Here is a 27,990-nt window from a genome sequence, read left to right as displayed (position 1 = left end):
TCACAGCTAAACAGCACGTCACTGAATTACTTGGAAACTGCTGGGACTGAAGTGTTCAGAGAGAAGGAGTAGAGCACCACCTGCTGACCGCACCAGGACATGCAGGGAAACTGTCATTTGGAGCCGTTTCACCCACATTTGTCACCTAAATGAGTGACATTTTTATTACAAGATGTACACGTGACCAATTAAATCATTTCTGCCACAACAATGAAAAGTAAAAAACAACCGACACGTTCTCTGCATTGACTAGGAGAGCCCTGCTTAATTAAACCTCTCCATTTATTTAATGTAATTAGGAGCAACAAGTTATCATTTACAATACAAAATAAAAATGTGCAAAAAATATCAAATATTCAAAAGAATGCCCATTTTCTTAACAAACATCACATTTATTGTTTTAAACACTGTTTACAAATGTTTATGCACATCATTTCAATAAAGTCTGGTCCTGCAGCTGCTGGCATAATAGGTGCAATTTACACGTGAGGAGTGCAAACCGACGGAGCATTGAGGTACCGGTTCGTTTAAAGTGGCAGGGCACTACAGAGGAGGAAAGGCTGGTCAGCTCTACGCGCCGAGGACGAGACTCCGAGTTGGGATCCCGTTTTTGAAAATGTCCAGGCACCGAGAGCTGAGATGAAACTTGTGATTTAGCACAAAAGTGATGTGAACGCATGTGCGACCTGCAGCCTCGACCCAGCTTTGTGAGAAAAATCTGCATCTGGGATGAAAAAAAAAAGAAAGAATACCTAAAACTAGTAAAAATTCTACCATGTTTATCTATACATTTGCATTTGACAAAAAGATCATCTTTGTGTCGTGATGCTTAGCAGTAAGAACGATTTAACAGGTGACGGGAGGAACTCGGCCATCAGCGCCGTTCTTCAGGCAAAAATGATTTTTCGGAGGGTTTCGCTTAAATGGACGCCATCTCTTTAACTGATGGCATTTAAAGTCAAATTACGTGTGTGTGTGTGTGTGTGTGTGTGAGTGTCGGTGTGTGTGTGAGAGAGATGCCATCAACTTGGAATTGAAATTCAAATCAAAGAGTCTTCAGAGCTACGAGAACCCATTCTTTATCTCAAATGTCTCAATTTTCTTGGTTTGGGGGGAACAGACATCACCAATATTAAACATGTTACAAATATAAATGTTTTCTTTTGTCGTTTTTCAAAATATGAACAGAATTTCAATAACACAAAAAGTCCTTCTGAGGATTGAGGAGAGAGGGCTCTTGAACATTTTTAGAAGAGCGGAACAGTAATTTTAAAGCAAAGAGACGACAAAAAACAAAACTAAAAAAAAAAAAAAGCACCCTGGACTTCATGAGCGTTTCTGTCTCTTGGAATGTCGCTGCTGTCTGGACCGGTCCTCGTCGCTGCTCGCTCCCCCTGCATCGTCCCGGCCCCCCCGATGACGAGTTCTCCGTGTGTCCCGCTCCCCATCGCTATCCTGCTCCCTGTAATCCTTCTTGCCCGTCGCGGCAGAGGTCCGCTTACTTCTCCTCCTCCCATCATCATCCTCATCGTCGTCCTCCTCACCACTCTCGCTCTCCTCTTCCCTTCGTCTTCGAACATTTCTGGTCTTCTTCCGGTTTGATTTGCCATTCTGCATCTTCTTCTTTGGTGCCTCCTCCTCCTCCTCCTCTTCCTCCTCATCTTCTTCTTCAGATGTCGCAGTGGCTTGGCTGACTCGTTTGCGTGAACGCCGGCGGAGGTAGCTGAGGCCAGGCAGCCCTTTTTGGAGCAGCTCGGTGAACGTCTGCTCCGTCTTGACCATGCAGGCGAGCACCGTGCTGCCTTGCTGGTTGTACTCCTCCGCGTTGGCGAAGACTTGCTTCAGGTCTTCAAGGAAATCCTGAGCGTTGCGATATGAGCCCTGGCTGAACTTTCCAAGCATCGTCTGGAAATCCATGGGCTGGGAGATGATGTCCAGGTAGTCTTCTGCCTCCTCTGGGGACACCGGCTCCCTGTCAGAAGAGCAGAGCGTGAGATGACGCCAACACTAATCATTTATGATGTCCGAGGTCAACCGACCAAGATAAACTCGATAGCAAACCAGAAAATCATTTCTGATTCATTAATAGGTCTCAAGAAACCAACACCTGTACAATATAATCTCAAGGATAATCTGGTTTCTTCGTTTCAGACCAAATAGCAACATAGAGCCTATGTCACTCGCTCACCTGAAAGGCCAGCTGTAGCGGAATTTCATCAGTTTCTTGAGGATTTCTTCACACCTCTCCAGTTCCACCACCTGCCTGCGCACCCCTGATTGGGAACTCTGTCGCACCTGCAGACACAAACAGAACAAGGCTGAGTCTATGATCTCAGCGGAAATGTAGTGTTTCCTGCTTTAAGTGTATTCTTTAATTCTTCCAAGTACGACGGAGGTGGTTTCTTACCAATTCATCGATGTCTGCAGGGCTGTTGGGGCCAGTCCTGTGTTTGCTGCTCTGACTACTTGAAGGCTGCTTCTTGGGTTTACTTTTTGAGCTTTTCTGTCGAGACGAAGACTGCTTAATTTTCTTCCTCGGTCTCACTGTAAAAACAATGTCATGTGATCAGGACAACAAAAGGACAAGGTCTAAGGCATAAAAACAGCAACTCCTATGGAAAGACTAATATTTTCTAAGTTCAAAAAAGGGGTAAAAAAAATGTATCATGTCACAGAGCCTGAAGATGTGGATTTATATTTTGGAAGTTATTGAAATTGATGGTTATTTAACTATTAATGCAGCATTAATGCAATGCCGTGACCTATCACAGCATCTCATGCTAAAATGAGGAGTAATCCGTTGTTAGGGGCCTGTTGGGGTCCTCTCCAACTATTCAGCAGCGTTGCATAAAACATTAATCGTCATCCTTGACATGCAGGCTTGAACTGACAGAAGGGATCATCCTGCCACATACTCCGTGTGAAGCCGGACTGAGACTTGGCTTCAAAGCAAATGTCCAGACCTGAGCTGTGCTACATGACAACACGCAGACAATAGAGACAGGGAGAGGACAGGGCCTCAAGTTCCCCCATCAGCATTCCTCTCATTCCCAACCATGGACCCCCATTTCTCAGAACCAAATACAATCTGGGTTTTAGTTGAATTGTTGTATTCTCTTATTGTTTTATTCGGTGTCATACAAATGTAATTCCAGTTTGAAGTTGGTACATTGAAGTCAAAAGAGGAACATGAACAGTAGTCGATACTCACAGCTGTGACCCATGGCTTTGTAGTCATTGTCTTCCTCATCCTCTTCATCTTCCTCAGAGTCCTCCTCTTCGGACTCCTCCTCGTCCTCTTCTTCATCGGTGTCTTGGTTGTAGTTCCTGAAGTTAAATTAGGAAAAACAATCACACACACTGAGCTCGTACTAATGTGTCAAATCCTATGTCGGTCTCACTCATGTGGAAGCCACCGTTCCTGCCGAGCGTGAGGCGGAGAGTTACCTTGAACGGGAGCCACGTCTGGCCACAGTCGGCTGACAGGCCGGGCACCGCCACTCTCCGGTAGGAATGCCGTACAGGGCCGGTCGCAGACAGAACAGGTGGAAGGCCTTGTTGCACTCATCACAGAGGATAAGTTTCTCATCATCACCTGGAATAGATCATAATAAATGTAAAATAAATAACAAGATAAGACTGGAAATTATTATTTTGATTCAGTATGCCCACATTTGTGTTCCCGTCTTTCTATGCTCCCTGTGCAAGAAACCAAATTTGTTGTGTTTTCTTTAATAGTCATCTTATCACTACAGGTTCACCTGTTTGCCTTCGGAGCAGCCAACTGCGCATGTAGACCTGCCTGACACAACTAGTCTGTCCTGCTCTGAGCCTGTCACTGCTGCCCTGTTTGGACCTGGGTCTAGACTCCATCAGCTTCAGCAGAGATGGTCTCTGCCTGAGCACTAGACGGGGAGTAGAAGGGTAGTACTGTAGCACTGCTCCACTCAAACCACAACTCCATAGTCTAGCACACTTAAGCAAGAACTGACTGTTTCTTTGAGGAAAAACAGAACAAACCATGGTGCTGTGATTCTGTGTCGGTGGTTCAGAACAAAGAAAGCCAGCGAAAAAAGTTATTTTTGTGACAATAAAGGGATGATGTTCTCAAAAGGCTGCGAATAACCTGCACATTTTATTTACAGCAAATTCCATCCTGTGAGACTAAACGAGTGAGACAGCAGCTTTACCTTTCCTGCGACAGACTTTGCAGCGAGCGTTCTCTGCAGACATGTCCCACTTTATGCAGGCATCCAACATTCCCAGCAGGACGTGCATGCGGGAAAAAGTTTGGGCCTCTCGGATAGCCGTCTTCCACTTCTCCACGGCTGTCGCCACCTAAGAGAAAAAAGCCCAGACTGTTTTAAAATCGGCAGAACTTTGTGAAGAAAGAGTTAAATAGTGGTAGATCTGTCTGTATCTCCTTTGAGTTTGAGGATATACATTTTGTTTTGGTTTTGTTATGCAGAGCCGTTTTTCCCCTTAAGGTATTTAAACAACAATAATAATATCTGAAAACCTCCGCAGCTAAAACCCCTTATACTAACAACATCCAGTGAGTTTTTGACCTTCAAAGTAAACTTGAACATTGCAGCTCTTACCCTGGCCTCTTCTGCCAGTTTCTTCTCGTCGTCCACCTCTTCAGCCTTGCTGCTTTCCTCTCCTCCTTGCTTTTTTTTCTTTTTCTGCTTGGGGGCCATGAAGCCTTGCAGGAACTTTTTGATTACGCAGGCCTGGATGGTGATGATGCACTCACCAAAGTCTTTCAAGTTTTCCATGTCTTTCAGCTGTGAATAGTCAGTTATGAATTACAATCACAAGAGACACTGCAGGAGCTATAAAATCAGTAACATTTTAAATGTATAATAAAACAAACTATATGGTATAATCAAACCTATTAAAAGGCTTATGAAAGTTGATTTTGCTTCTTTAAAATGTAACCTTGTGTAACCACTCAGTCACCTGCTCTTCGATGTCTATGTTGTCATCCAGGTATCCCAGGCCTCCCTTGTGGAGTCGCGAGGCTACCTCCTGGATGTCGCTGCGCAGGTATTTGAGCAGCTCTGCATAGCCATCACAGGTCCTGAGGCCCATTTTGCCCTTACGGGTCAGATGGACAGAGTGGAGGATGTCCTGGTACCTGAAACAGGGATGGGACAGCTTTGTATTCACCTGCCCATTTTCTCCATCACTGCTGCCATCAAACCAATATTAACTGCTCTGCCCAATTCTATCTTTAAAAATGCCATTGTTCATACTTGGAGATCTCCAGCTGTTCTGTATTCAATTTACCTTTTATAGAAAGCATTTCATAACCTACACGCTTGCTGTTGCTTTTACTTCCAACACAATGGATAGTTTCAAAATGAAAGGCATTTCTTTTATAACAACAACAAGAAGGTAAAAGCTTTAAATAACACATGCTGAATCACCCCCAACAGATCCCTTAAAGCTGGTAAAAAAAACAGGTTATACTTTAGAAGTAGCCATGTTTGTTCAAGTAATTATCTCATATAATGAGAGTGCACTCACTTGCTTTGTATCTTCGCCTTCAGTTGACTCTCTCTGACCCCCTGAGGATGAAGACTCTCCACTAGCTCCTCCAGCTCAGCTGGGTTGTCGCATATAAACCTGTAGTCAGAGGTAGAAAAAAATAGAATGAAAGATTAATATCATCCTTTTTCTTTTTACACGATCGAATGAAAGGAAGGAACAAGGCACTTACCAGAGGTTCTGTCCCTGGTTGGGAACAGTAGTTTCTATACAAACGTCTACTGCTGCTCCCTGCTGGGCTGCCTCACTTATAGCACCATCTATGCTGCCATCGTCCTTTTCAGCTCCTAAAACAAACGGAGCAATTATACAAGGAAAAAATTAGCAATTATGTGCAGATACAAAACTCCACACCAAGTAAAGCTAGACATGCATTTGAAAAAAGGGCTACAGAGACCCAATTTGTAGTTGATACTAATATTTGAGATTGTATATTCAGCCAATATTAATTTCTTAACAAATGGAAACACTTTGATGCGGATAACATATGCTTAAGTTACTGTACCTTGTGTATCTTGAGTAGCTGCCGACTCACCCTCCTCTTCCTCCTCTACCTCGGGCTCGGCTGGTTTGTCCTCGGGTGGAGGGGTGAAGCTGTAGTTGATGCTTTCATGCACCCAGCCTTTCTCAATGTACAGACCAGGAACCAAATCAGAGAAAAGCCAGTATCTGAACAAAAGCATGAAGCGACCATGGTTATAATTTACGTGGATAAATGGGAATTATTTGAATAACCTGTGTATGAAGGGTGTGGTTAAGCACTTACCTATTATGGTTTCTGTCGGTACCCAGCGGGGTCCTGCGCGTGACAAGTCTGGCTTTGGTTATACCATCCTGAAAGGCCTTTTCTACAGAAGCCCTCTGTTTACGCTTCCGCTCCTCTTCCGCCTCCCTCTCCATGCGCTCTTTTGGGAAATAACACGATAACAAACACATTACTACAATGGAAACCATACTGAGAAAAGAAAAGTTGGTCAGATGGCGTGTTAAGCTTGCCGGTAAACCTAACTTGATGTTTGTTTTTTTGTTTTTTTAAAGGCACATTGTGAAATGGATAACTGCTCCACTCCCTGCAACAAAGTTTACCTTTGTTCTGTCGGTCCATCTCCTCCTTCTCCTTTTTGGCCTGCATGGACATCAGCCGGCGGCTCTTCACTGAGCTGATCATGTCCTCTGGCTCAGGCTCTGGCTCCGGCTCCACCTTCATTTCTTTTTTGATTTCCTTCTTAGCACTCCCATCTTTCTTTTTCTCACCTTCTCGACCAGAAGAAAAGAAATATATGATTTAAAGCTTTGCCCTTTATGACATTTTGACAATAAAGAATCCAAACATATAGACAGTAAATGAGTAGCTTAACAAGTCGTTGATCCCGCCTACCTTCCATCTCCTTTCGCATCTGTTTCGCTGCCTTCTTCCGGTCATTGACCTCTTTCAGCATCGCCAGACGCTCCTTCCACACCTCAGCTGACCGTTGCTGCATTGCATCGACGTGATCTTCAACAGAGTACGTCATGAGTATGCGGTGGCAGAGTGCCACCAGCAGGCTGACCTTCTCCTCCGGACTAAGCTCAAACACCTCGATTGTCTCGAGCTTCTCCAAGAACTCACTGGTCACCACGTCATCAAAGCCCCCCAAAGCCCCGGAGTCCACCGAGCCCTGGGCACTCTCCTCCCCATGGGCGTCGCATGGTCGGAGGCACAACCGTGCCAGCTCCGACACAGAGTGCATGGTGAGAGGGATCTCCGATAAGGGCATATCCAGCTCACTGTAGCCTTCTGCCAGCTCATCCTGCAGCATCGTCTGAAGCAGCACCACCAGCACACGGTTCAGGTAGAGAAAGCCGGACCGTTCCCCTGCCAGCGCTTCCATCAGAGCAATTGATGTGATGGGATACTGGTCATCAGGCATCAGCAGCCCGGCATAGCAGTGAAGGAAGTCCACGACCATGGCAACGTCACCAAACAGGGTGTTAGGCAACCCCTCGGGCATGTCCACAAGCTTGAAAGTCGGCAGAGTCTTGTCACCTTCGAGCTCCTGGTCCTCGTATCTGCGCGATTGTTCACGGCGGACAATCATCTCCTTCTCACGTCTCTCCTTGGCCTTTTCTCGCAGTTTCTCTCTGACTTCCTCGCGCCGTTTCTTGATCTCTTCCTGCTTTTGCTCTTCACTCATGGCTGCCCATCGCTTCTTTTGCTCCAGTAGCTCCCAGCGTTTATGCACCAGCTCCTTGAGCTCCTCTGGCAGCCGGTCTCGATCATCTGAGGACAAGGTCTTTGCGGCCTTGGAGATGAGGGTGGAGAGGGAGTTCTTCTTGTCCTCTTTGCCCTTGTTCTCCTTATAGTAGCGAAGGAGGTGGAGAGCCATAGGGTGCAGTGGCTTGCCTAGTTTAGGCGTACCCATGCCAGTACTACGGGCTCTCTTCTTGGGGCTCCCAGAAGCGGTGCTCTTAGCCAAATGCAGCAGAGTCATCTGCTTCATCTTCGGTGTCTTAGCACCAAGTTTGCCGTCCTTTTTAGAAGCTTTGAGGACGTTGAGCTTCTTATCACCACTCTTTCCAGTTCTCTTTCCTTCTTTCTTGTCCCCGGACTTTTTGCCTGATTTTGGAGTAGAGGGAGCCGTGCTCTTGCCGTCTCCTTTCTTTGGAGTTCCTGAGTTCTTCACCTTGAGTGGGGAGCCATTCATTTTCTGAAATACACACAAGATGAGCCCATGAGCAATGACTTTTAAAAAGGCATAGCCCACAATCGTCAAGTAATACCTCAACAGAAATTATAATGTGCATACAAGTCAGCTAACCTGCATATGGCCCCAAATGGTCGGGCTTAGAGGCATGCCCAAAGAGTCTTTCTTCCTTTTCCTTTTCTTCTCTCCCTTCTCATTTCCTGAATCCTCTCCTGGTGTGTCAGACGACGTCTTGAGTCTCTTAGGTTTACCCTCCGGAGATGACAAGCTCTTGCGCTTTGCTGAGGGATTCTCTGCTAAAAACTTCAGACAAAAAAAAGTGTGAGCCAAGAACAAGTGACGTTTTTTAAAACAAGTTATATGTAATACAGTGCGTGTGTGTGTGTGTGTAGAATTACCTTGTGTGGATCAAGAAGAAAGTCGCTGAATTTGCTGGGCAAGGAGAATTTTTTCACCAATTCATCCTCGACCACCCAAGGAGCACTCTCTCCCATGCCCAGCCTCAGTGCATAGTGCCTGATGAAGTAGCGCATGATCTCCTTGGTTGGAGGCCGCTCCGTTCTGTAAAGACTATCTGTTGGAACATCACTGATCACCTAGAAGACAAGTCGGTGGGGAAGATTCAGCATCACCGTCTTAATATACTATCGTGACTAATTCTTGTCTGGGAGCAGTTTTTGTTAACAACAGGATACAGACCTTATCCTCATTGATGAGCTTCACGTCATACTTATGAGGAAGGAATTTAGGCATCACCCATCTCTTCTTCTCTTCTTTCATGGCAGTGGGTAGTTTCCTTGGTGAACGTCGTGCTCTGTCACCTGATAAGATGTAAAACAATATCATGTGAAAAAGAATTAATGTTTTGCCCTTAAACACACAGAAAAAGTTAAAGTGAAATAAATACAAACAGGGCAAATTACATGCTACCGAAGCCAACTATTGCTCCTGGCCTACAAATAATATATATATATATATATATAAAAAAGCACCCCTGGTCTTGTGCTTTAAAACAGACACACTAATAATCATTCTACAGCATGCATGGTGCACATCTACATTATCTATGTGCTTCAAAACTTAGTTTTCTCCGTTTAGTACTCACTGAGACTCTCCCTTCTGTTCTCCTCCTCTCTGGGAGGAGGTTCCTTCCTCTGGTTCTCCTGACTTGCATTCTCCTTGTCGCTGGACGGAGAGTCGCAGGCACCTTCAAGCTTCTTCTCCCCCGTCTCGCCTTCTGGGTTTTCCAGAGGATGGATCTTCACCACCTTCACCTGCAGACTTTTGTCCTTCCCGACCTTAAGTGAAATAATCTTATGAGAATCTCTTGGAATCTAGACTGCATACTGGTAACAAAACAAACTGCTTGCTTAGAGGCTGCACATTAATCAAAAATGAGAATATGCTTTGGTTAAAAGGTCAGCAATCATTTTAAAATGTCTAATTTGTTATGAAAATACTCAATAATTGATATGCTGCTCTAAAGATAACACTTATAGTGATAATGTGTAACTGAATGAGTGAAGAATAATGCAGTCTTCATGAGATCTAATTGCAAAGTTACATAAGTTTAGAAATGCATGAAGTCAGACTGACCAGGAAGTCACACTCTTCATCCACAGCATACTTGGTAAGGATTTCCAGCCAGGCCATTTCAACCAGTTTGTCTAAAGACACCGTGTTGTGGTGGACCATCTCCAGGACCGGCTTCTCGAACCACTGGGGATACTCCTCTTGAAGCCTGCACACAGAAAATGGTCAGCAATTGATTATTATTATTTTTTTAATTTATTTTTTTAAATAGGTTGTAAAACACACGGTCACGTTCACATCAGACATACATTGAGTTTGTTCATGGGTGTGGTGCACTCTATTTGGAACATGATTTCTTTGCCATTGTTTGGATTTTTGCAACGCACTCTCCCGGAGAACAGAGCATGACATAACAAGGCAACAAAGGGCTGAGAATGACCAGTAGGGGGAGCAAATCTCTTGGCTGATATAATTAGATAGAGCTTAAATACAGCCCATGATCCTGAGTGACTTGAGCTCTGGGCAGCTGGGCAATGCTCTTCCCTTTCTTTGCTGTGACATCTCCTTGGGCCAGACATACAATTGGGTCCACCTTCCTCTTGTGAATATGTACACATACACCTGTGGGCTAACAATCATTATAACTACTTTTCATTTCATCTGGTTATGGTCTTCCCCTTTGCAGATCAGGATAAGGAAACTCTCACCAGGCCATTGCGGATTCAAGGATGACTCAATCACACACCCTCTAAATAGAATGAGAGGAGGAGCAGCAGATTTATCCAATCATAGCAAAGCAGCAAGCCTTGTGACCTTCCCTGGGAGAGTATGGCTCTTCCGCGATACTACTGAGCTGCTGTTACGAAACTGAATTTGTTGGCATTTAAATAACCAGTGGTTATTTAATGGTAACCAGAGGTTTACTGGACATCTGAATGAAAAGCACTTCTATCCGCTGAACTGTACTCGTAAAATATTCACAGAACTTTTACAACGACCTATTCTGTATAGTTGTGGACAGCAGAGAGTAGACTAATGGCTTTATTTAAAAGTTGGATAGAACTGTGTACGTTCACACACAAACCACATGTAATACTCACAGTTCGGTGACTTCTTGTTCCTCCTCCCATGCTTCTTTGTGTGTGAGCTGATTGCTTCCAGTGCTCTTGCATGTCCAGATGCGCTCATCATACCTCTGCAAGCGTGCCTCATACTCTCTGTAGGCATTTTGTCAAGGAAATTACAATAATAAAGTGCAAACAGTTCCTCCTTATTTAGCCATTTACTCACACATTACAAGCAAGTAAAACGGTCTGTTTTTCAAATTAGTGTTACCAATAACTTTGGTACAAAACCTAAATGCATGACTATACTCCAAGAAACCAAATAGAGTGTAAAACTTATTGAAGTAAATCTGAGAAAAGGAAGACTGTGAAACAACAATAATGATGCTGGATGATTGGAAAAAGAGTCCTGGCTAATAAATGATGAACAGATGTTCTGTCGAAAAGCGAACACGCTTCTATTTTAAGTTGACAAGAATAAGAAATGTGACTGTGCTTCCCCCGATGACTGTAAAAACTACCCAATAAAAGGCAAGGCAAATTATCTGTGCTGCTATAGATGGGATAGCTGGAGGTAGATGTGAGGGCTGTACTTCATATAGCTGTTCTTCATGCAATCATGACTTGAGAGATTCATATATATATATATATATATTTCAAAAAGTACATACAAACAATATGTCACGACAGGAATCCAAATCTAGTACGTTTTAACTTATAAAACAGCTTGGGCAGCCGTAAAAACCCCTAACGTCCCATTTGGGTTTGCGTGCGTCACATTACGCTGTCGTGACTGGCTTCATAATCTTGCTGACAGTTAAGAACGTCTAACGTTCAAAGTTTAGACACCAAAACAAGTTGGTAAAGTCACGTAGCAATTTCATCAGAACCGAGATATGTGGCTAAAAACGCTGCCATAAATTAAAAAAACATTCTAAGTCGACTGTTCCTCTCTTGTCCAAATCAACAAATGTACCGGTAGCTTGGGCTAGCTAGCTCTACCCAGCCGAGCAACATCCTTAGCCCGTGGAAGACGACGGGCTATTGTGACATAATGATACCCAATGATAGCATCGTGCTAGCTACGGCGCTAGCATCGGTTGCTGACAGCGGGGCCGCGAACGCTGACAGCGAAAGGGGCGCATTTTAGCGAGTCCCGATATTCATCTAAAAATGGTCGTCATACATCACATACAAAACTCCATAGTGTCGCTTGTTTGGCGAAAGACCGCTTACTTCGCTACAATGAGTTGATTAGCAAAGCGGCGTGAACGTTAGCTGGCTAGCAAGGTTGTCATAAAGTGAAACGTTACAGTATGTACATGCGGGTAAGCACCAACGGGGGGAAAATGTCAGGTAACATCAAATTACGTACGTTAGCCAGCTCCTGTACACGTGACTATGTTAGCATTCAGTTAGCCAGGTAGACAAAGTCACTTATATAGCATGCCGACTGACTCGATACATCGAGACTGAGCATCATCATGTTAAAAAGGATACTCTTTGTTCCTGAAGGCCTCCTTGCTGTGCTCGATGATGTAGACCTCCTCTCCCGGGCCTGGTGGCTCGGCTAGCGGCTTAGCCAGTGGGTACGGTTTCCGGCCTAAAAGCGGTGCCATTTCAAATCCACAGATGGCACGAGTGCCAACGGTAAAAAAAAATCGAATCTTCTAGCAACAAACTAGCACAATAATATGCGATAATATGTCCTTAGCATGTATGCTAGTGTCCCGAAATATCGTAGCACGTCTCGCGTTACCACCGGCAGGCCCGGCACTCAACGTGTAGCAGCTAGCTGCCTAGCTAGTGGGCTGAAAAATGCTATCTCGTTGCAAAACAATAACAGTGCGCTTCTCGCCACCCGCCTCATTGCATCCTTCGTCTATTCTCTAGTAGAGTTGCCATGCGGGTTTTGCGCAACGTCTTGGATGGAAAACGGCTTCCCGGACTTGTCCCTCGTTGTAGTTAGTAAACTTTGAGCTCCTCTGGATGATCATGAAAGGAAGAACCGCACCGAAATCAAACTCGCGGCAACAGCCAGCGCTCAGTTCAGCAGGAGGTCTGGCGCGTTGTACAATCCGAAGTCTTTGAAAACTACGACTATTCTCGTTTAGTCAGTTGTATTCGCCGCATGTCCGTACTGTCGGGGCTCTTTGTCATCAGATGAGATAATTAGCAAGTGTTACGAAAAGTAACCTGGATCAATCAATAGGTTAATTCCTTGTCGAAATGGCGGGAGTTTCTAGTCCACCGGCACAATTCCGTCCACCCTCAGAACTCCGTTTCCCCGGCAGCAAGCGGCGTCGCGAGCACGCCCCGCCCTCCCTCGACGCCCATTGGCTCCCAGAGTAAAGCGCCTTCGTCGAATTGTCGTGATGCGGTCTCTCATTGGCTGATGTGGCCTGTCTATTGTAAAACTGGAGTAGCCCCTCCAGATACACCACGCCCGCATCGAATATAAACGAGAGGCTAGAGGTCAGCTGATGACAATAAAGATTATATAATCTATTTAACTCATTAGTGCTAAAACAAATGTCAACGTTTTGATAGTGTACTTGTTGAAAATGGATGTGGCATGCATTCCTCCTTGAATTATCGAATTAACATCTGAGTCTATTGTTTGGGCTCCATTTTGAACATGTCTGATTAAACAATAGGCCCTGCCTTTTTTTTACGAGTGAACGACTCAAGTGTATGCATCCCAACCAAAGCATCAATGAATTGAAACCGAATGGGAAAGTAGCATTTATTATGGTTTACCACGTCGCCAAGTTAGAAACATGGGCAAATTATATTATAAATATTTAACAAAGCCTTTTTCCTGCATGTGATAAGCCAAAAGAAGATTTGTTCCGAAAAGGGCCTCATATTTAATACAAAATGGCACATCTAATGGCACACCTAAACATCAATCTGCATAAAGCGAGACATTTAACACGTTTTCAAAATGGCCTGTAAACCCAAATAAAAAATATAAAAAAAGCAATAGGATACATGCAAAAGTAAAGTTCAACTGCATTAAGAGCAGAAACAGTTAGTTGCCAGAAAACATTTACAGCATGTGAAGTGAAATACAAACTGCTTTTCAAACACTTTGGAAAATGATCTCTTAAAACAGAATACTTTAATGACCTTTAAAAGTGAATAAAGATTTAGCTGTAAATACTTTTTTTTTCTCATTTGCTGAAATGTAATAGCTATTTGCGTAAATATATCAAGAGGACCGTTAGAATATTTTTTTGAAAGCTTGGCTTATCTGACTGAGGACAGGTATTGTGTGCATTTTGACAACATTATTATAAATGAGCTATCTCAGAACGGCATTTTCTCCTGTGCAAATCTTCTTTAAAGGGGGCGCTCCTGATTCATCCAATTCCTCCTGTCGAATAAAAAGGAACAGGATGTTACTTAAATGTTCAGATACACACAGAGATGGGAATTACATTCTTGTTTCAGCGGGGGAAGGTGTTTTGGTTTTTCCTAAACCTATTTTCAGAGAGTTGACCTGTGTGTCTGGGGTGCTCCGTCTGACAGCTCCTGATGAAAGAAGGTCCTCCTTGATGAGAGTGGGAGGCTCGTCGGCCCCCTCCTGTCCTAAATGAACTGGCTCTGCATTGACAAGGAAGGGTAGAAATATGTATCCGTTTTTTTAAATTACAGGAATGAAAACATGCTTGAGAGAGCCATCCACATACCATCCACACTCTCTTGGCCCAGCATTGGCGGTTGAGAGTCTTCGGTCCGGAGGCTGGAGGCGTGTGGAGGGCTGACCTGCTGCGAGCTGGAAGTGCTGCTGCTGTTATCCATTTTGGGCTGGTAAACGTCTGACAGAAAGCTCTGGTTGCTGTTTTCATCTGAAGCGGAGGGCAAAAGTGTCGTACTGAACATCGGGGCGACGTGCTTTCACGTCCTTTTACATTCAATGACTTTGTTCATGTGCTATTGTGGCTTTTTGACATGCACAGGCCCCAATCTTTTTTTAAAAATCCAGCCACAGAACTCACCAGTGAAGTCCAGTAAAGAGTTAGCGTTTTCCAGGACCACATCTTTCATTCCTCTACCGTCTCCACCTGTAGATTTGCTGCGATATATCTGACAACAAAGAGGGGGCTGTAAAATCAGACTACTTCACAGATTCTTTACTGTAAATGTGTTGTTTTTCTTTACGTGGCAGAGGCCCCCCACCTGCTTTGTTTCTGTGACTGGCACCCACTTGAATATGCGTAAGGATGTGTCTCCAACTGTCACCCATTTCTTCTCCCTGGGGATGAAATCAGTTTGGCTTAATTTGGAACAGGAGCTCAGTTCTCAGTGCTCAGTTAAGCACCATCTGCTTTAATAGCATTAACGTGTAACATGGGAGCTACATGCTCGTGTCCTCTCCGTCCACAGACAATTCAATCACATCCTATTGTGCTCACTTGCAGCCATCGATCACTTTGCACGTGCGTGTAAAAAATAGAAAAGCCCGCGAGGAGATGGTGTCCGAAGGTGCTCGTGACCCTGCTGCGGGACTACGGGACAGTCGTCTACATTACGGCGCGCGGCGTGTGAGGCTGTGGCCATATTGACAGCTCTCGGCGGAAAAAAAAAAAAAAAAAAACTCGGCTAGCTCCGCCTCTCCTGTCAACGCGGGGCATTGATTGGTCGGCGGCCCCGTCAATCATCTAACTTTTCCGACTGAAGTTTGTTGAGCGACGCAGCAGATACCGAGCTACTGTCTACCGATACATTTCCCTCCATGTTGTCCACCAGACAGCCTACGTACCATTTGCGCACCTTCTCGATGGCTGCCAGGACCTTTTTAATGTCGTCTTTAGCCCGACTTCGGGTCTCGGCGCGGCCTGATCGTCCCGACATCTTGATGGTGTTATGATTCATCTACAGATGCATCTGAAAACTTCCAAGACCAAGCCCCAGTCCTCCGTTACAGTGGGAATCTCGCGAGATTTCATCGTCTCATTTTTTTTTTTTTCTCTTTTTTTGTGGGGCTTGGTCCTTCTTAGTATGCTAATCATTACTGTATTTACTGTAATGAATGGGTGGACACAGTTGGAGTTATTTATTTATTCATTATTATCTAGTTAGAAGTTCCTATTTGTAGCGGATGTATTCATTTATATAAGAGCAGTACTTCTACTTCACCTGAGTATTTCCATATAAATCTACTTTAATAGGTCACTTCTGTTTCTATTTTCACTGCAATTCAGAAAAATTGTACCACAACTGACTACTTGCACCTTACTACATACATACCAAACCCAGTATTGACTTTTGTTACATGTATTTACATTACCTGTATTTGTATTCATATGCGTGAATCGTCAAACTACATGTTGTTTTTATTAAATTAACTTGTCTTAGATCTGCACCTATTTTTGTAACTAACGGGCACCTTATGTTCATTATTTTTGGTTTGGCACCGTGAACCAGAGAAACACAATGTAATTCCTCTCTATTGTACGGCAGATAGAAGATAATAAAGGCTCTTATCTTATCCCTTTTATTATACTTTTTTACTCAACTGTGTTCATGTGAAAGGTGTTTCTAGTGGCATTCCAGATGAAGATTATATACAAGTGTACAGTGCATTGTTAGATAAGACCTTTTTTTGGCTTGTGACCACATACAGAGATACAGTATCTAGTTGGGGCCTGTTGTCCCATTTTAGATGTTTCTTGTCAGCAAGGTTGTTGAAGAGAAAGATTTCCCCACCAGAAATCTCAGGTGGTTTCATTAAAATAATGATTTGAGGTTCAAACAGCAACACTCCCATACCTCAGAAACAAGACGAGAATATTCCAAAGTAGGACTACATCTGAGTAGAGCTGTTTGTTCTTCCCTACCCCATTAATCATCCAACAACCACTCAGATGTATCATTTGACTCTCTGGTGGGGGCCTAACCCCGGATCCACTGGCAGTATTCAAATATGATATTATAATCTGTGTAACTCAAGAGTGAGTTATTTTACTTTTGATACTTTAAATATATGGCAGCTGTACTTTTGTCCTTTTACTTAAGTGAGATTTTAAACGCAGGGCATTTACTTATAATGTTTTTACATTGTCTGAATACTTCGTCCACCGTTTGTCTGTTCGGCTGTTGTTTACATTTTTGTGCACTGGAACAAGTTCCAGCCAGTCCTTTTCTTTGCTGTCACAGGTTTATTTTGTATTTTCTTTTTTTGTGAATGTGGAAAACAATAAAATGGTAAATGTACTAGTTTTGACTTCTGGTTCCCATCTTTGACCAACAGAGGGCAGCATTGAGTTGTGCAGAGCAAATAAGAGTGTGGGACTGGGACTGAGAGCAAAGGTTGAGTCTGTTGCAGTAATTATGGGACTGGTCGCTGACAGGAAATCATTAATTGCTTGCCTATATCAACCAGAGAGCAGTGTCAGCTCTTTTTAACCAGCTTCCTCCACTACCTATCAAAACTGATCCGATTGGACTGTGGTTTATTTATAGTAGCAGGGAAAACCCCAGGTAAACATATAATAATAGAATATAGAATGATAAGCTCTTAGCTATCAATACTTAATACCAAACTGTACAGTATAACTGCTTAGAGAGTACTGATAATAGCATGCTTCACTCACAATGTTCAGAGCCAGTTTAATTGTTACTCGGACTATATTTTTTTGTTGTTGACATCGTAAGGCAACCAATTTGTTAATTTCCTGCAGAGCATATGACTTGAATTACTGTATTGTTATTACGATTTGGGGCTTATTGGCAAAATGTGATGTTGTGCCTAAGACATTACAATTTATTCAAACTTCTAAGGGTTTGTCTTGTGGCTGTCTTTATTAATTATGTCCCTCATGATCCATCCATCCATTTTCTACCGCTTATCCTGTATTTTAGGGTCACGGGGGGGCTGGAGCCAATCCCAGCTGTCATTGGGCGAAGGCAGGGTACACGCCAGTCTATCGCAGGGCCAACATGTAGAGACAGACAACCATTCACACTCACATTCACACCTACGGGCAATTTAGAGTCATCAATTAACCTATCCCCATCCTGCATGTCTTTGGACTGTGGGAGGAAGCCGGAGAACCCGGAGAGAACCCACGCTTACACGGGGAGAACATGCAAACTCCACACAGAAGGAACCCGGGCCGACCCGGGAATCGAACCCAGGACCCTCTTGCTGTGAGGCGAGAGTGCTACCCACTACACCACCGTGCAGCCCCTGTCCCTCATGATGAAGCTCCTAATTAAATTAATTAGAAGATCGTCAGAGCAAAAGGGCAGTGATTCTGCTTTATATTTCCAATAAAATTGCTGCTGTCTGCGACAACAAGCATCATTTCAAATAAGCTTCACGTAGTTTTTCCACAAAAATCACAACAACAAAAAAAGAAAAAATCACAGCGCATTATTGATGACGTGGGCGGGGTCTGCTGCAGCTCCAGCCAGTGTCTGACAACACTGGGCGGGATCTGTGACGGTTGCCAGAGAAAATCTCCAAATAACAGCGACGCTGAGCAGCAGCGTGCGGCTGGACGGTTGTCTTCTCCACTCCTACAGCAGAAGCGTGGACGTGTTTCTGCGAGGACACCGCGCGTAAAGCCGCCCTGTGGGTTTTCTGTGGCTTTCTGCATAAATGAGCGGTTATACAGAAGTTCTGTAAACTTCCCGCAATGTGTTGCACACGTCGCTTCTGTTTTGGACAACCTCAACAAGAGTTAAAGCGTTTGTAAAAAAAAAAAATCTGTAATCGTTTAGATAACCTTGTATTGCTCTTTTAACAATTCCAATTAGTAACACGTAATTGTGATGCACACTGGAGCTTTTCATTTACGGACTAAAAACATCGCAGCGCGTTAACCAACGGGGGGCTTTATTTTGAAAAGCGGAAGTGTTCCACCTCTAAACGCGGCGCGCATCACAGCGGTGCCGTTCCTGTCATTGAGTGGGGTGGTGGACGGAGAGGCCAAATGATCTAACGGGGCGACGAGTCCAGCACAGCATGGACTGCTGCCCGCCATAGTTAGTGCAGCGTTCTTGTTTTTTTTATTGTAGCATTTCACAGTCCAGCCTTTTTACCGTCTGAAAGTTGTTTTCTTTCGGTGCCGTGAAGGAGGAAAAAAACAAAAAAAAAACAGACGACAATGGATCGAGTGAAAAGCTCCATGCAGCAAGTACCCAACGCTATCCCCAAAGTGATCCGACGGACCGGAGGGGCCAACAGCCTGGAGCTGGAGAAGGAAAACTTTGAGAGAGGGCAGGTATGGAGCATTAATCATTAATGTAACCACAGCAGTGTTTTCCTGAAAGCGTGGGGGGATAATAGTCGGGATGTTTGCTGTCATTGCTTGCACAAATGGACCGTGCCTTGTGAGATGTTGTCTGAAGTAGAAACCACACAGGAGTAACCACATTTTAACATATTAAGTGAAACCCTTCAGGTTTTGATTCATCGCTATTCACGTTCTTGGTTGATCACCAGCAGATTTATTCCAGTGTTGCTCCCCCTGATGTCTTCCTGTCATCACCAGACACCAACGAGTCCACACTGTACAACAAAAGAGCTGTTGAAATGTAGGTCAATGGCCCTTTGAATTCAAATAACTGCCTATATCTGCAGAATGGAGCAGAGGAGAAGGAGTGAAGTTGAAGCTTTGTGGAGCTCTGTTGGGTATGACAGGCTGTCAGTGCCCTGTGTAGGCCTCAAGGCAGGATCACTGATGATGATGATGAGATCTTAATTGGTGATATGTTTAGTTTTCTGATGAATAATGAATGCAGCATAGCTCTGAGAGCCTCGTCTGACTTTGCATGGAGTGCTTTCCCAGTGAGCCAGCGAGCATATGTATGTAGGCTGGCTGTTCTGCCGTGAAGCTTCCTGCCCGGTGGTCTCCCCTCCCCTCCCCTCTCCCAAGACCAGGCACATGGGAGGGAAAAGGGGGCAGAAAGTAGGTCAGATCAAGGCAGCACAAACCGCCGTGGTAGTGCTGCAACGTGCTTCTCGGTGGCTGCTAAATTGGACAGTAGGTATTTGGCGATTCCGCGTCTGGTCGGGCGCATACAAGTTTGCCCACCCCTCTCTCAGCCCCCCCACATGTCTCCCTCTCTTCCATCTGGGACTCTCGCAGCGTGGATTAGAGGCTGGGAGAGGCACATGCATGGCTTTGTCCCGAGCCAAGCCTGGTCACTAGGTCACTGTCAGGCTCCTGAGATCACACCCTCTGGAAGTGTGTCAAGGCGGAAAATGGTTCACAACACACTTTCCTCTAAGTTGTGATAACTTGTGCTGTGGAAATGGAGGTAAAAAGAAACAGAGTCTGAACGGAGGAGGACTTTTGCCCTCAATTATCTGAGATCAACTCACATCTATGATTATTAAGCTATTCATCTGTGGTCCGACTCGTCCACATTCAGCTCGTTAGTTCTTTACGCCATTGGTGCTGAAGTCCTCTTGTTGTTTTTGTTTCCTTTCTATTTCTATCTCCATCTCATGTGGTTGACTTTTGACCGGGGGACCCAGACCAGTGGCAGCCTGTGCAGGAATCAATGAATCTGCTGTCTACTTTACAGGGGATCAGCGAGAGATAATCTCATCTGATCTGTTGTGCTCTAAAGCTGGCCAAATCTGCTGGGTGGCTTGCTTTCACCTCCCGTCTGTCTGCGTATATCTGTCTGTCTGTCATCTGTCTTCAAGCTTCATGTTTGTATCAATACGTCCGTATTAAATACAAAGTTCTTCCATATTATTGTGACAGAAGACGGAGGCAAGCAACTTTTTTTTTTAGTTTGTTGCTATGCATGTGAGCGTGTTAACCGTAGAGCATTAAAGCATTAATGCCTGTCAGCAGTATGACAGTACAAAGGGTGAGCAGTAGATTATACCTTATACATGCAACCTGAATTCTGTATTCTACAGTTGTATGAGAGCAGTGCGCACGGCAGCCAGCAGGGTCGCCTAAAGCCATAGCTGTTTAAATGCCGATTCCTAGAACTGCTCGTCTGCCTCTCTGTTGAGTTGGGTAAACAACCAGGGTGTGTTCAAAATCCTCTCCGTCATAGTGTCCACACTGGGTTATAAAAAGAACCAAACAGGGCAGCCAGATAACACACCCCGCTTGCTTTTAATGACATGTTTCACCTCATAATAGCAGCAGCCAACTCTTTCATTCCGGAGGTTAGAGGGGGGATTTAAAGTGTGGTGTGTGTTAGTCTCAAATCAACATTATTGGAGTGTTTTGGAGGTCTGTCGTGTTCTCAATAGCAGTACGAGATCCGTAAATAAAAGTAAACTGGACATTTTATAAACTTTATCTCTCCAAAATGTCAAGAGATAACAACTCTCCTAGATTGCAGAAAATGTCTCCGAGACCAGGAGAGGATTTTTTTCATTTGAAAGCTGATCTAGGTAGTAATCTCTGGACGCATATGAGCCATAATTAGTGCTTGTGGAAAACTTCTGGGGCACCAGTTCCTCAGCTGGGACATGCAGCATGAGCCCCTGAGTGACACCACATTGTACGTTACATAATTAAGGCCTTAAATTTAGACTGGCTGCCAGCTTCCTGCTCCTTTACCACGCTGAGGTCACTGCTGTTTATATCCATATTTGAATATATGGTTGGCAGTGGGTTTGCATGTAGAGCAGTGTTTTAGATTCTATCTCATTGAACTGTCGATATGGTGGTTGGTTTGGTACATTTGCATATAGCCTCTTGGAGTGGTAGAAGCTGGACTCAGTAAGGTTGCGTGGGGAACATCGGCAGGGGCGGGACTTAGCCTCTCTTTTGTAACAAGTTTAATTGTTACAACCCATTGTCAATATATTGACAATTCTGTTTAAACAAATTAGTTGTTTGCTCCAAAACCTGCCCCACAAACCATACACACTGCAGAAGGAACCACCTGGTGTTCACGTACCGCCTAGTTGGGAATCACTGGTGTACAGTTTGTGTGGACCTGCTTTAATGGTGTTCGGTGCCCTGGCAGCTGTGGAATTCAGGCGAGGAGCGGGGCCCTGGCCCTCGGGCACCAGCAGGACTCAGCAGGGCGGACGTGGACAAGAATTTTTTAATCACTCCGTTTCTGTGCCTCTGACTGTCTTCTGTCTTGCTCTTTGCCTTGTTGTTCTCCCCTCCGTCGCCCTTTGTCTCGAGTCTTCCTTTGCATCCTGCAATTCAGAATGCAGGGAAGTTATGGAGGGATATCCGCATACATGCAGTATACACACACACACACACACACACGGACAAGCATGCAAGCGAGACCATTAAAAGCACTGAGGCAGCAGAAACAGCAGGCGGTGGTTTGTGGCCTCATTGCACCGACTGGCTGTAGAATAATAGAGCCGGACGTGAGTGACAGGTCAGTAAGTGGAACAAAGTGCACCGATGAGTTCCTGGTGGCATTAACAATGGTTTTGATTCACAGATTGTTTTGGCGTTCGCGTCTTTGTTTTATGGCACGGTTAAAGCGGAAAGGAGCGAGACAGGGATGGAGTGTTGCTTTTTGTTTCACGTGCAGCAAAGGTCAAAAGTCAAGATTGAAACCTACATCGTTGATGTATGCAAATTGGCCCGCCTCCTTTTTTTTTTTAAATGATCATCCAAACTCAATCCAGTCATACATTCTGCGCCGTCACCGGCTGGATGATATGACGTAAATGTTACTGTGTTAATATGGATATATAAACACCATGCAATCACATATAAAGTAATTATGTAGTCAATTAATCAAACCGATTTGCAATGAGCTGTTCCTTATTGTTCTACATTAAAGCTGACAGAACTTTTTATATAATACTAAACTTTAGCTGAATGTGTTCATCATTCTCAGACTCCACTAACAATGTGACAATAATATAAATTATGGCCCAGCCCTTGTGCTTATCATACTCTACCTCACATGAATTGCTTTGAATTTACAACATGTCAGAATGAAAGGGAAAGCTTGTTTATGGCTCAAATAAGCACAAAGTACGTAAACAGTATTTTCCTTTTAGATGTCTGAGCTCAAAGATCCTCCGCAATCCTGCTGAAATGCAGCAGTCTGATTTAGGAATCCTATAGGACTCACAGACGGTAGACACATCTGTATGTGCTTTGAACAAAATGCTGGATCAGCACTGGTTGGGGTTTTGCATTGGGTGACATCCAGTGGGCCTACAGTACATCGTAGCCACAAAGTCAGTCTGTGAGGGGAAGACAGACCTCTGCGTTAGAGGACTTTAACCCCTGCACTCAGGCTTCAGCTCAACACAGACCATGTTTCGGTTCAAGGGACATTAATGTGAATCACTTTTATTACAGTAACCTTGTTGATGTTACCTAAGAAGAAAAAAATCTGTGAGCAAAACTCCCAGATCTGCATTTTCTGTCATCCTTTTGTTTGGTCGTGGATTTGTTGACAGACTTTCATTTTTAGCAGGATGTAGCAAATTCCCTGTAGCTTTGAAATAAAGCATAATAAACCATCAAATTTCAAAAGGTATGCAACGTCACCATTTGATGAAGATGTCTCCAACACTAAATGGGCAAGTTAGTTACCCGAGTCAGATAAAACCCTCCCTGTAAATCTGGAATATTTGAGGAACGAATATACTCTGCGTCATTAATGCTTAATTTAAATTCTGAGATGCTTACTGGGATGGAAAGATGGCAATGAGGCGATGACTTATCATTTAATGTGAAAACTTTGTTTGATAGCATAAATAAAAAGGGGTTTGTGGGTGGCTGAGTGGAAAGCCCAGTGACAGAGTGGGACTGCTGTATGTGAGAAATGCTCTGTGAGGCCACCCTCGCGGCGAAGGGCCCACGCCGTACCAGGAAGTGAAGAGACTTGGCGATAAAGAGCGGGCATTGTCTGGAGACGGACCGTTTATGTTGAGCAGCCTGGAGGTTTAATGTGCAGCCTCGATGGTATAATGAGTAGCATATTGATTATCGTGGCTGGCTGGTCTCGCTCAATCTGTCAGAAGCCTTTTTAAAACAGTGGCCTGGATTTAAAAATTGATCTTGTGGGCTTATTGTCTATACATGGCAAGAGGTTCATAATATCCTCTTAATACATTTACATAATTAACTTATAATAATGATAAAAATGTTCTTCATAAGCCCTAACTTAAAACAATAGAAATTTAATATTTTTATGATGTAATAAGTGGTGGTGCTGAACTGGACTACATTATACTGGAGTGTGTTTTTTAGTATTTTGAATGAATACAGATATGCAGGACGTGATATAGCAACGCTACGCAACCCACAGCTCTTGTGACCAAGTTCCCGTCCACACCGCACATCACGTCTTTTCTCACACCAATGTCCCTGACAAACTTCAGCATGTAATGTAAGGATGTGTAACTGATGGTGGAGGTGGCGGTTGTAAACTTTCCACCTCCATGAGGAAAGCGATATCTCTGAAGGGTTAAGGAAGGAGGAGGAGAAGCATCAGCGGTTACTGTATGTGTGGCACGCACAATACCAGGACCAGCTGAATGGCATTCAGATGTACATTAATTAATTATTTTCTTATTTACAAATGCAATACATGTCGATATGTCTCCTGTGAGAGATGCTTAACACGTACTTGATGCACCACATCAAACACTGTGTAGAAGACAAGCTGTTGGGTGATGGTCTCAGAGAAACCAGATGGGGGCATCAGTTGCCTAGACTTGCTCTCATGTGGATGCTGAGCTTTTTTTCCCTTTTCCCCTTTCTTAAACTTGCTCATTTCAAGGCTTCATATGATTTCTATAATATCACACACACACACGAAAACAAGACCTAAAGATGCATTCACATCTGAAAAAGGCCTCACTTTGAAGAAAACAAACATAATGTGCAACTGCGGATCTGCACAGTTAGAGTAGGTATAATTCTCTTGAAATACCGTTTCAGCCTGACTTTAAGGTCATATCTTGTGTGTGTGGTCATTTGCCATTTTCCGAAAAAGGCTCAAGACTCACCTGTTCAGACTTCACCTCGACTAGCATCATGACCCACTAACACCCCCCCCCCCCCCCCCAAATATAAAAAACCCTTACCTATAGCACTCTGATCGTAGCACTGTTGCTCTTGAAGTACTAGTTTACTCAGATGAGGACCTAACACTTGTTCTATTTTTAGCTCTTACTTTATCAGCAATGATACGTTGTGGTTTCTTTGTTTCCTTCTTTTGACAAATGTACTTATTGTAAGTCGCTTTGGACAAAAGCGTCTGCTAAATGACCTAAATGTAAATGTAAATGTGTGGTGTTTGTGGCAAACTCCGGAGCAAATGACCCTTTAATTAATGACTATTGATGCAATCACACCAAGTTTTTTATTTCTTTATTTCTTTGGTTTGTGCTGCAGGTCAAGTGAACCAATCCAAATCTAAAAACATGATTAGTGATGACACCACTTCCTCACAAAAGGAGCGAGAGTGGAAATGCAGCTGTTTTGTCATTTCCTGGAGACCCCCCTCCCCTCTCAGGAGGACCCCCGTCGGCCCCCGGACCCCATCTTGGGAACCACTGGGTTTTAAGCCATCCCTCTCCGCAGGCTCCATGCTACTATTGTCTAACGAGAGAGCGGGCTATTTGCAAAATAAAGGTAGCCCACTATCTGCTCTTAGCCGCTATGTGGGGCTGATGCATGCGAGCGGGGAGGGTTTTCTTAACGAGACGCCGGAACGAGCGGGTATTATCCGCGGTAGTGCTCCTGTGTTCCCCCCGGGACAGCCTCGGCTTCTCGGCGGTCGGATGCTGGAAGTGCTCGCTATAAGAGAGCGCGCGGGGCTCGCGGAGAAAAAGGGAGAAGGCACGCGGAAGGAAGGAAGGAAGGACGGATAAGGGGGGCATTTTAATACCAAATCGGGACACATGTTGAGCTAACGGCCCGCTCCACCCCCCCTCCTCCTCCTCCCACCTTCTCCTCCCAAATGCATTTGTTGCCTCAATCTCTTCCCCGTTACTAATTACTCCGCGTTGGGATCCAGCGGATCTGCTCTCCGGCTCCGAGGATCCGCGCTCAGCGCTCAGAGGGGCGATCATGGATCTCGCTAAAATCGTAAGTGCTGAACAACTGATTTGTTTTCTTTACAACAACAAAAAAAATCAACACACACGGCGAGGCTTGGGCATGTTTTTTAAGGTGGAGGTGGGGGTGGCGTCCCAGAAGTCCTGTTGCACACACACACACACACACACACACACACACACACACACACACACACACACAGTTTGATAGTTATGCTCTGTGCAAGCAGAAACTTGTTGTTGTCTGCCGGTTATAGCAACTTAATGTGGCCGTGGGAAGTTTGGAGTTTGTTGTGGAGGAGAAGGTGTGAAGGTCTGGGACACCGGGGTCCTTGAAGGGGATCCAAGGCCCCCCAGCTAAATCGAGAGACCGTTAAATAATGAATAATCCAAGTAAAAAGAATAAGACGCTGAGCTCTCTGGTTCATAGTCTCACACTGTACGATGACTGTTAAACAAGAACAGCAACCAAACCACTGCATCTTACATGACGGACACGGCTTTAAAGCACTAGGGTTTAACCGAGTCTATTTTAGGGTCCAAGACATGGAAATGTGTGAGATGGGCTCCTCTGTTGCCCACAGCTTTCTGCTTTCCACACGGCCCAGTCTCCAGCTGCAGGTTAGAGAGTGTGTGTGTGTTTGTGTGTGTGTGTGTGTGTGTGTGTGTGTGTGTGTGTGTGTGTGTATGTGTGTGTGTGTGTGTGTGTGTGTGTGTGTTTGTGTGTGTGTGTGTGTGTGTATGTGTGTGTGTGTGTGTGTGTGTGTTTGTGTGTGTGTGTGTGTGTGTGTGTGTCTGTGTGTGTGTGTGTGTGTGTGTGTGTGTGGAGAGAAGAAAGTTCAGCAAAGCACAGCTTAAATGTGCCATGAATGCTAATTGCGGATCGTGTTGATGTCTGTTGGAGACCAACCTGAAAGACAGAGTGCGTCTTTGTGCAGCTATCGGCGTGTAACACAAATTAAAGAGACGCTCTGTGTGATTTAAAGTCAAGTACTCAAGCAGGACAGTAAAAGCAATATTTAACTGTGTGTGTGTGTGTGTGTGTGTGCGTGTGCGCGTGTGTGAGAAAGCGGAACAATCTGTCATTTATTTTCCTTTTGACTCGGGAGTGCTGAGAATGATGTGCTCGAGGCTAACAGGCAGGCTAAAGTGTACTGGAGCAGGTGCACGTAAGCCAAAGCAACAAGACCGGCCTTTCACTGCCAACATGGATGGATGGGTGTACTTTTAGCCCTTGTGTAGAAGGTGTGGGGGAGGGTGGGTGATAAAAGAACACCCAGAGTCCTCTTGCCAGTGATCCTCAGCTAAGGGAGGCCGAGGAGTTTGCATTGAAGCAAAACATAGAAATGACACACATTCATAATAACAAAATGTATAGAATCCATTCCTTTTGATAACCCAAGGTGGGAAAAAACACTCTGATTTCTGAATCCCAGCTGCCCACATGAAGTCGCAGGTCACGCCTTTTAGGTCGTGTGGTTGAAAATCTTCATTCAGTTACACTTTACAGGTTATTCGAGACAAATCTTTTGGTGTTTTCGGGAGACTGTGTCGTATTGTGCAGGAACTTCTCAAGGCCGTTCTCCTCGCTTGCTGTCTGGTGTTCAGCGAGACACAGTGGTATGAAAACAAAGTCCGATAGTTGGATGGATGCAACTCTCCTCAGCAAGCAGACTCTACCTTTCCCACGGCGGATATAAATGTGCGATGCACAGCTGAGCCAAATGCTTGCTCGATTCAAGAGACTTGAAGAGCTTGATTGCGTGACAGACTTCTTGTCGTGTGATGTTTTTCTTTTTTTATTCCAGATGGCAGATAAACGACAATTTTTTTTTTGTCACTGCAAGGAATCTTGATGCTGATTGCTTTCATTTCCTCACGGTTGTTTACAAGTTTTTTTTTAAATAAAAAAAAGACAGAAACGGCAAAAGAGTTTTTTAAACTCATAAATATTCATTAACGGACTCATTAAGAACTAAAACTGAAATGATAAGTCACGACAAGACCAGGAAAAAAAGAATTATTCTGGCTACAATAACAGAATCACAGCACACAAATGTATTTTCCACTTCCTTAGACCTTTTATTATTTTGATACTGATATACTGTTATTTCAAATCACACGCATGTACAGAGCAGCGAAGTGTCTCCCTGATTGACATGCC

The 27,990-nt window shown here is 44.3% G+C and overlaps 3 protein-coding genes across 4 annotated transcripts in view; 1 reads left to right on the top strand and 2 right to left on the bottom strand.

Annotated features, from left to right (window-relative positions):
* Window positions 1-371: 371 nt before the first annotated feature.
* Window positions 372-13,109, bottom strand: baz1b (bromodomain adjacent to zinc finger domain, 1B). Its single transcript, XM_084019386.1, has 21 exons — window positions 12,335-13,109; window positions 10,871-10,987; window positions 9,834-9,978; window positions 9,343-9,535; window positions 8,937-9,058; window positions 8,636-8,833; window positions 8,352-8,540; window positions 6,932-8,240; window positions 6,640-6,807; window positions 6,320-6,458; window positions 6,059-6,222; window positions 5,726-5,840; window positions 5,533-5,631; window positions 4,963-5,140; window positions 4,602-4,787; window positions 4,191-4,338; window positions 3,448-3,595; window positions 3,212-3,327; window positions 2,408-2,544; window positions 2,189-2,295; window positions 372-1,972 (listed from the first exon to the last, which is right to left on the bottom strand). The coding sequence occupies exons 1-21, from the start codon at window positions 12,451-12,453 to the stop codon at window positions 1,327-1,329; spliced, it is 4,743 nt and encodes a 1,580-aa protein (XP_083875512.1). The 5' UTR covers window positions 12,454-13,109; the 3' UTR covers window positions 372-1,326.
* Window positions 13,110-13,566: 457 nt separating this feature from the next.
* Window positions 13,567-15,769, bottom strand: bcl7bb (BAF chromatin remodeling complex subunit BCL7B b). Its single transcript, XM_084019387.1, has 6 exons — window positions 15,603-15,769; window positions 15,020-15,095; window positions 14,839-14,926; window positions 14,530-14,688; window positions 14,340-14,443; window positions 13,567-14,213 (listed from the first exon to the last, which is right to left on the bottom strand). Exons 1-6 carry the CDS (start codon window positions 15,713-15,715, stop codon window positions 14,142-14,144), a joined length of 612 nt encoding a protein of 203 aa, XP_083875513.1. The 5' UTR covers window positions 15,716-15,769; the 3' UTR covers window positions 13,567-14,141.
* Window positions 15,770-18,778: 3,009 nt separating this feature from the next.
* Window positions 18,779-27,990, top strand: part of hip1 (huntingtin interacting protein 1) — a 35,821-nt gene continuing 26,609 nt past the window's right edge. The window contains exon 1 of one of the 2 annotated variants that reach the window (XM_084020041.1): window positions 18,779-19,071. In XM_084020041.1, coding sequence (XP_083876167.1) covers window positions 18,955-19,071 — 117 coding nt within the window. In that variant the 5' untranslated portion in view covers window positions 18,779-18,954. Of the gene's footprint in view, window positions 19,072-25,403; window positions 25,858-27,990 lie in introns of those variants that run through there. The other variant, XM_084020042.1, reaches the window with a different exon arrangement.

The sequence above is a fragment of the Eutrigla gurnardus genome (genome assembly GCF_963514095.1).
Source record: "Eutrigla gurnardus genome assembly, chromosome: 10".
In the NCBI taxonomy this organism is placed as follows: Eukaryota; Metazoa; Chordata; class Actinopteri; order Perciformes; family Triglidae; genus Eutrigla; species Eutrigla gurnardus.
The sequence above is the reverse complement of the archived record's forward strand: the minus strand, read 5'-3'. Positions and strand labels throughout refer to the sequence as shown.

Bases quoted from the DNA above. Each gene is read 5' to 3' on its own strand.
- baz1b (XM_084019386.1), bottom strand. From the start codon at position 12,453: ATGGCACCGCTTTTAGGCCGGAAACCGTACCCACTGGCTAAGCCGCTA. The intron at 5,841-6,058 runs GTACAGTAACTT...CGTTTGTTTTAG, and splicing joins AGCTACTCAAGATACACAAG to GAGCTGAAAAGGACGATGGC. The intron at 3,328-3,447 runs GTAACTCTCCGC...ATTTAACTTCAG, and splicing joins AGACGTGGCTCCCGTTCAAG to GAACTACAACCAAGACACCG.
- bcl7bb (XM_084019387.1), bottom strand. From the start codon at position 15,715: ATGAATCATAACACCATCAAGATGTCGGGACGATCAGGCCGCGCCGAG. The intron at 14,444-14,529 runs GTATGTGGATGG...TTGTCAATGCAG, and splicing joins GGGCCAAGAGAGTGTGGATG to AGCCAGTTCATTTAGGACAG. The intron at 14,214-14,339 runs GTCAACTCTCTG...TTTATTCGACAG, and splicing joins GGAGCACCCCAGACACACAG to GAGGAATTGGATGAATCAGG.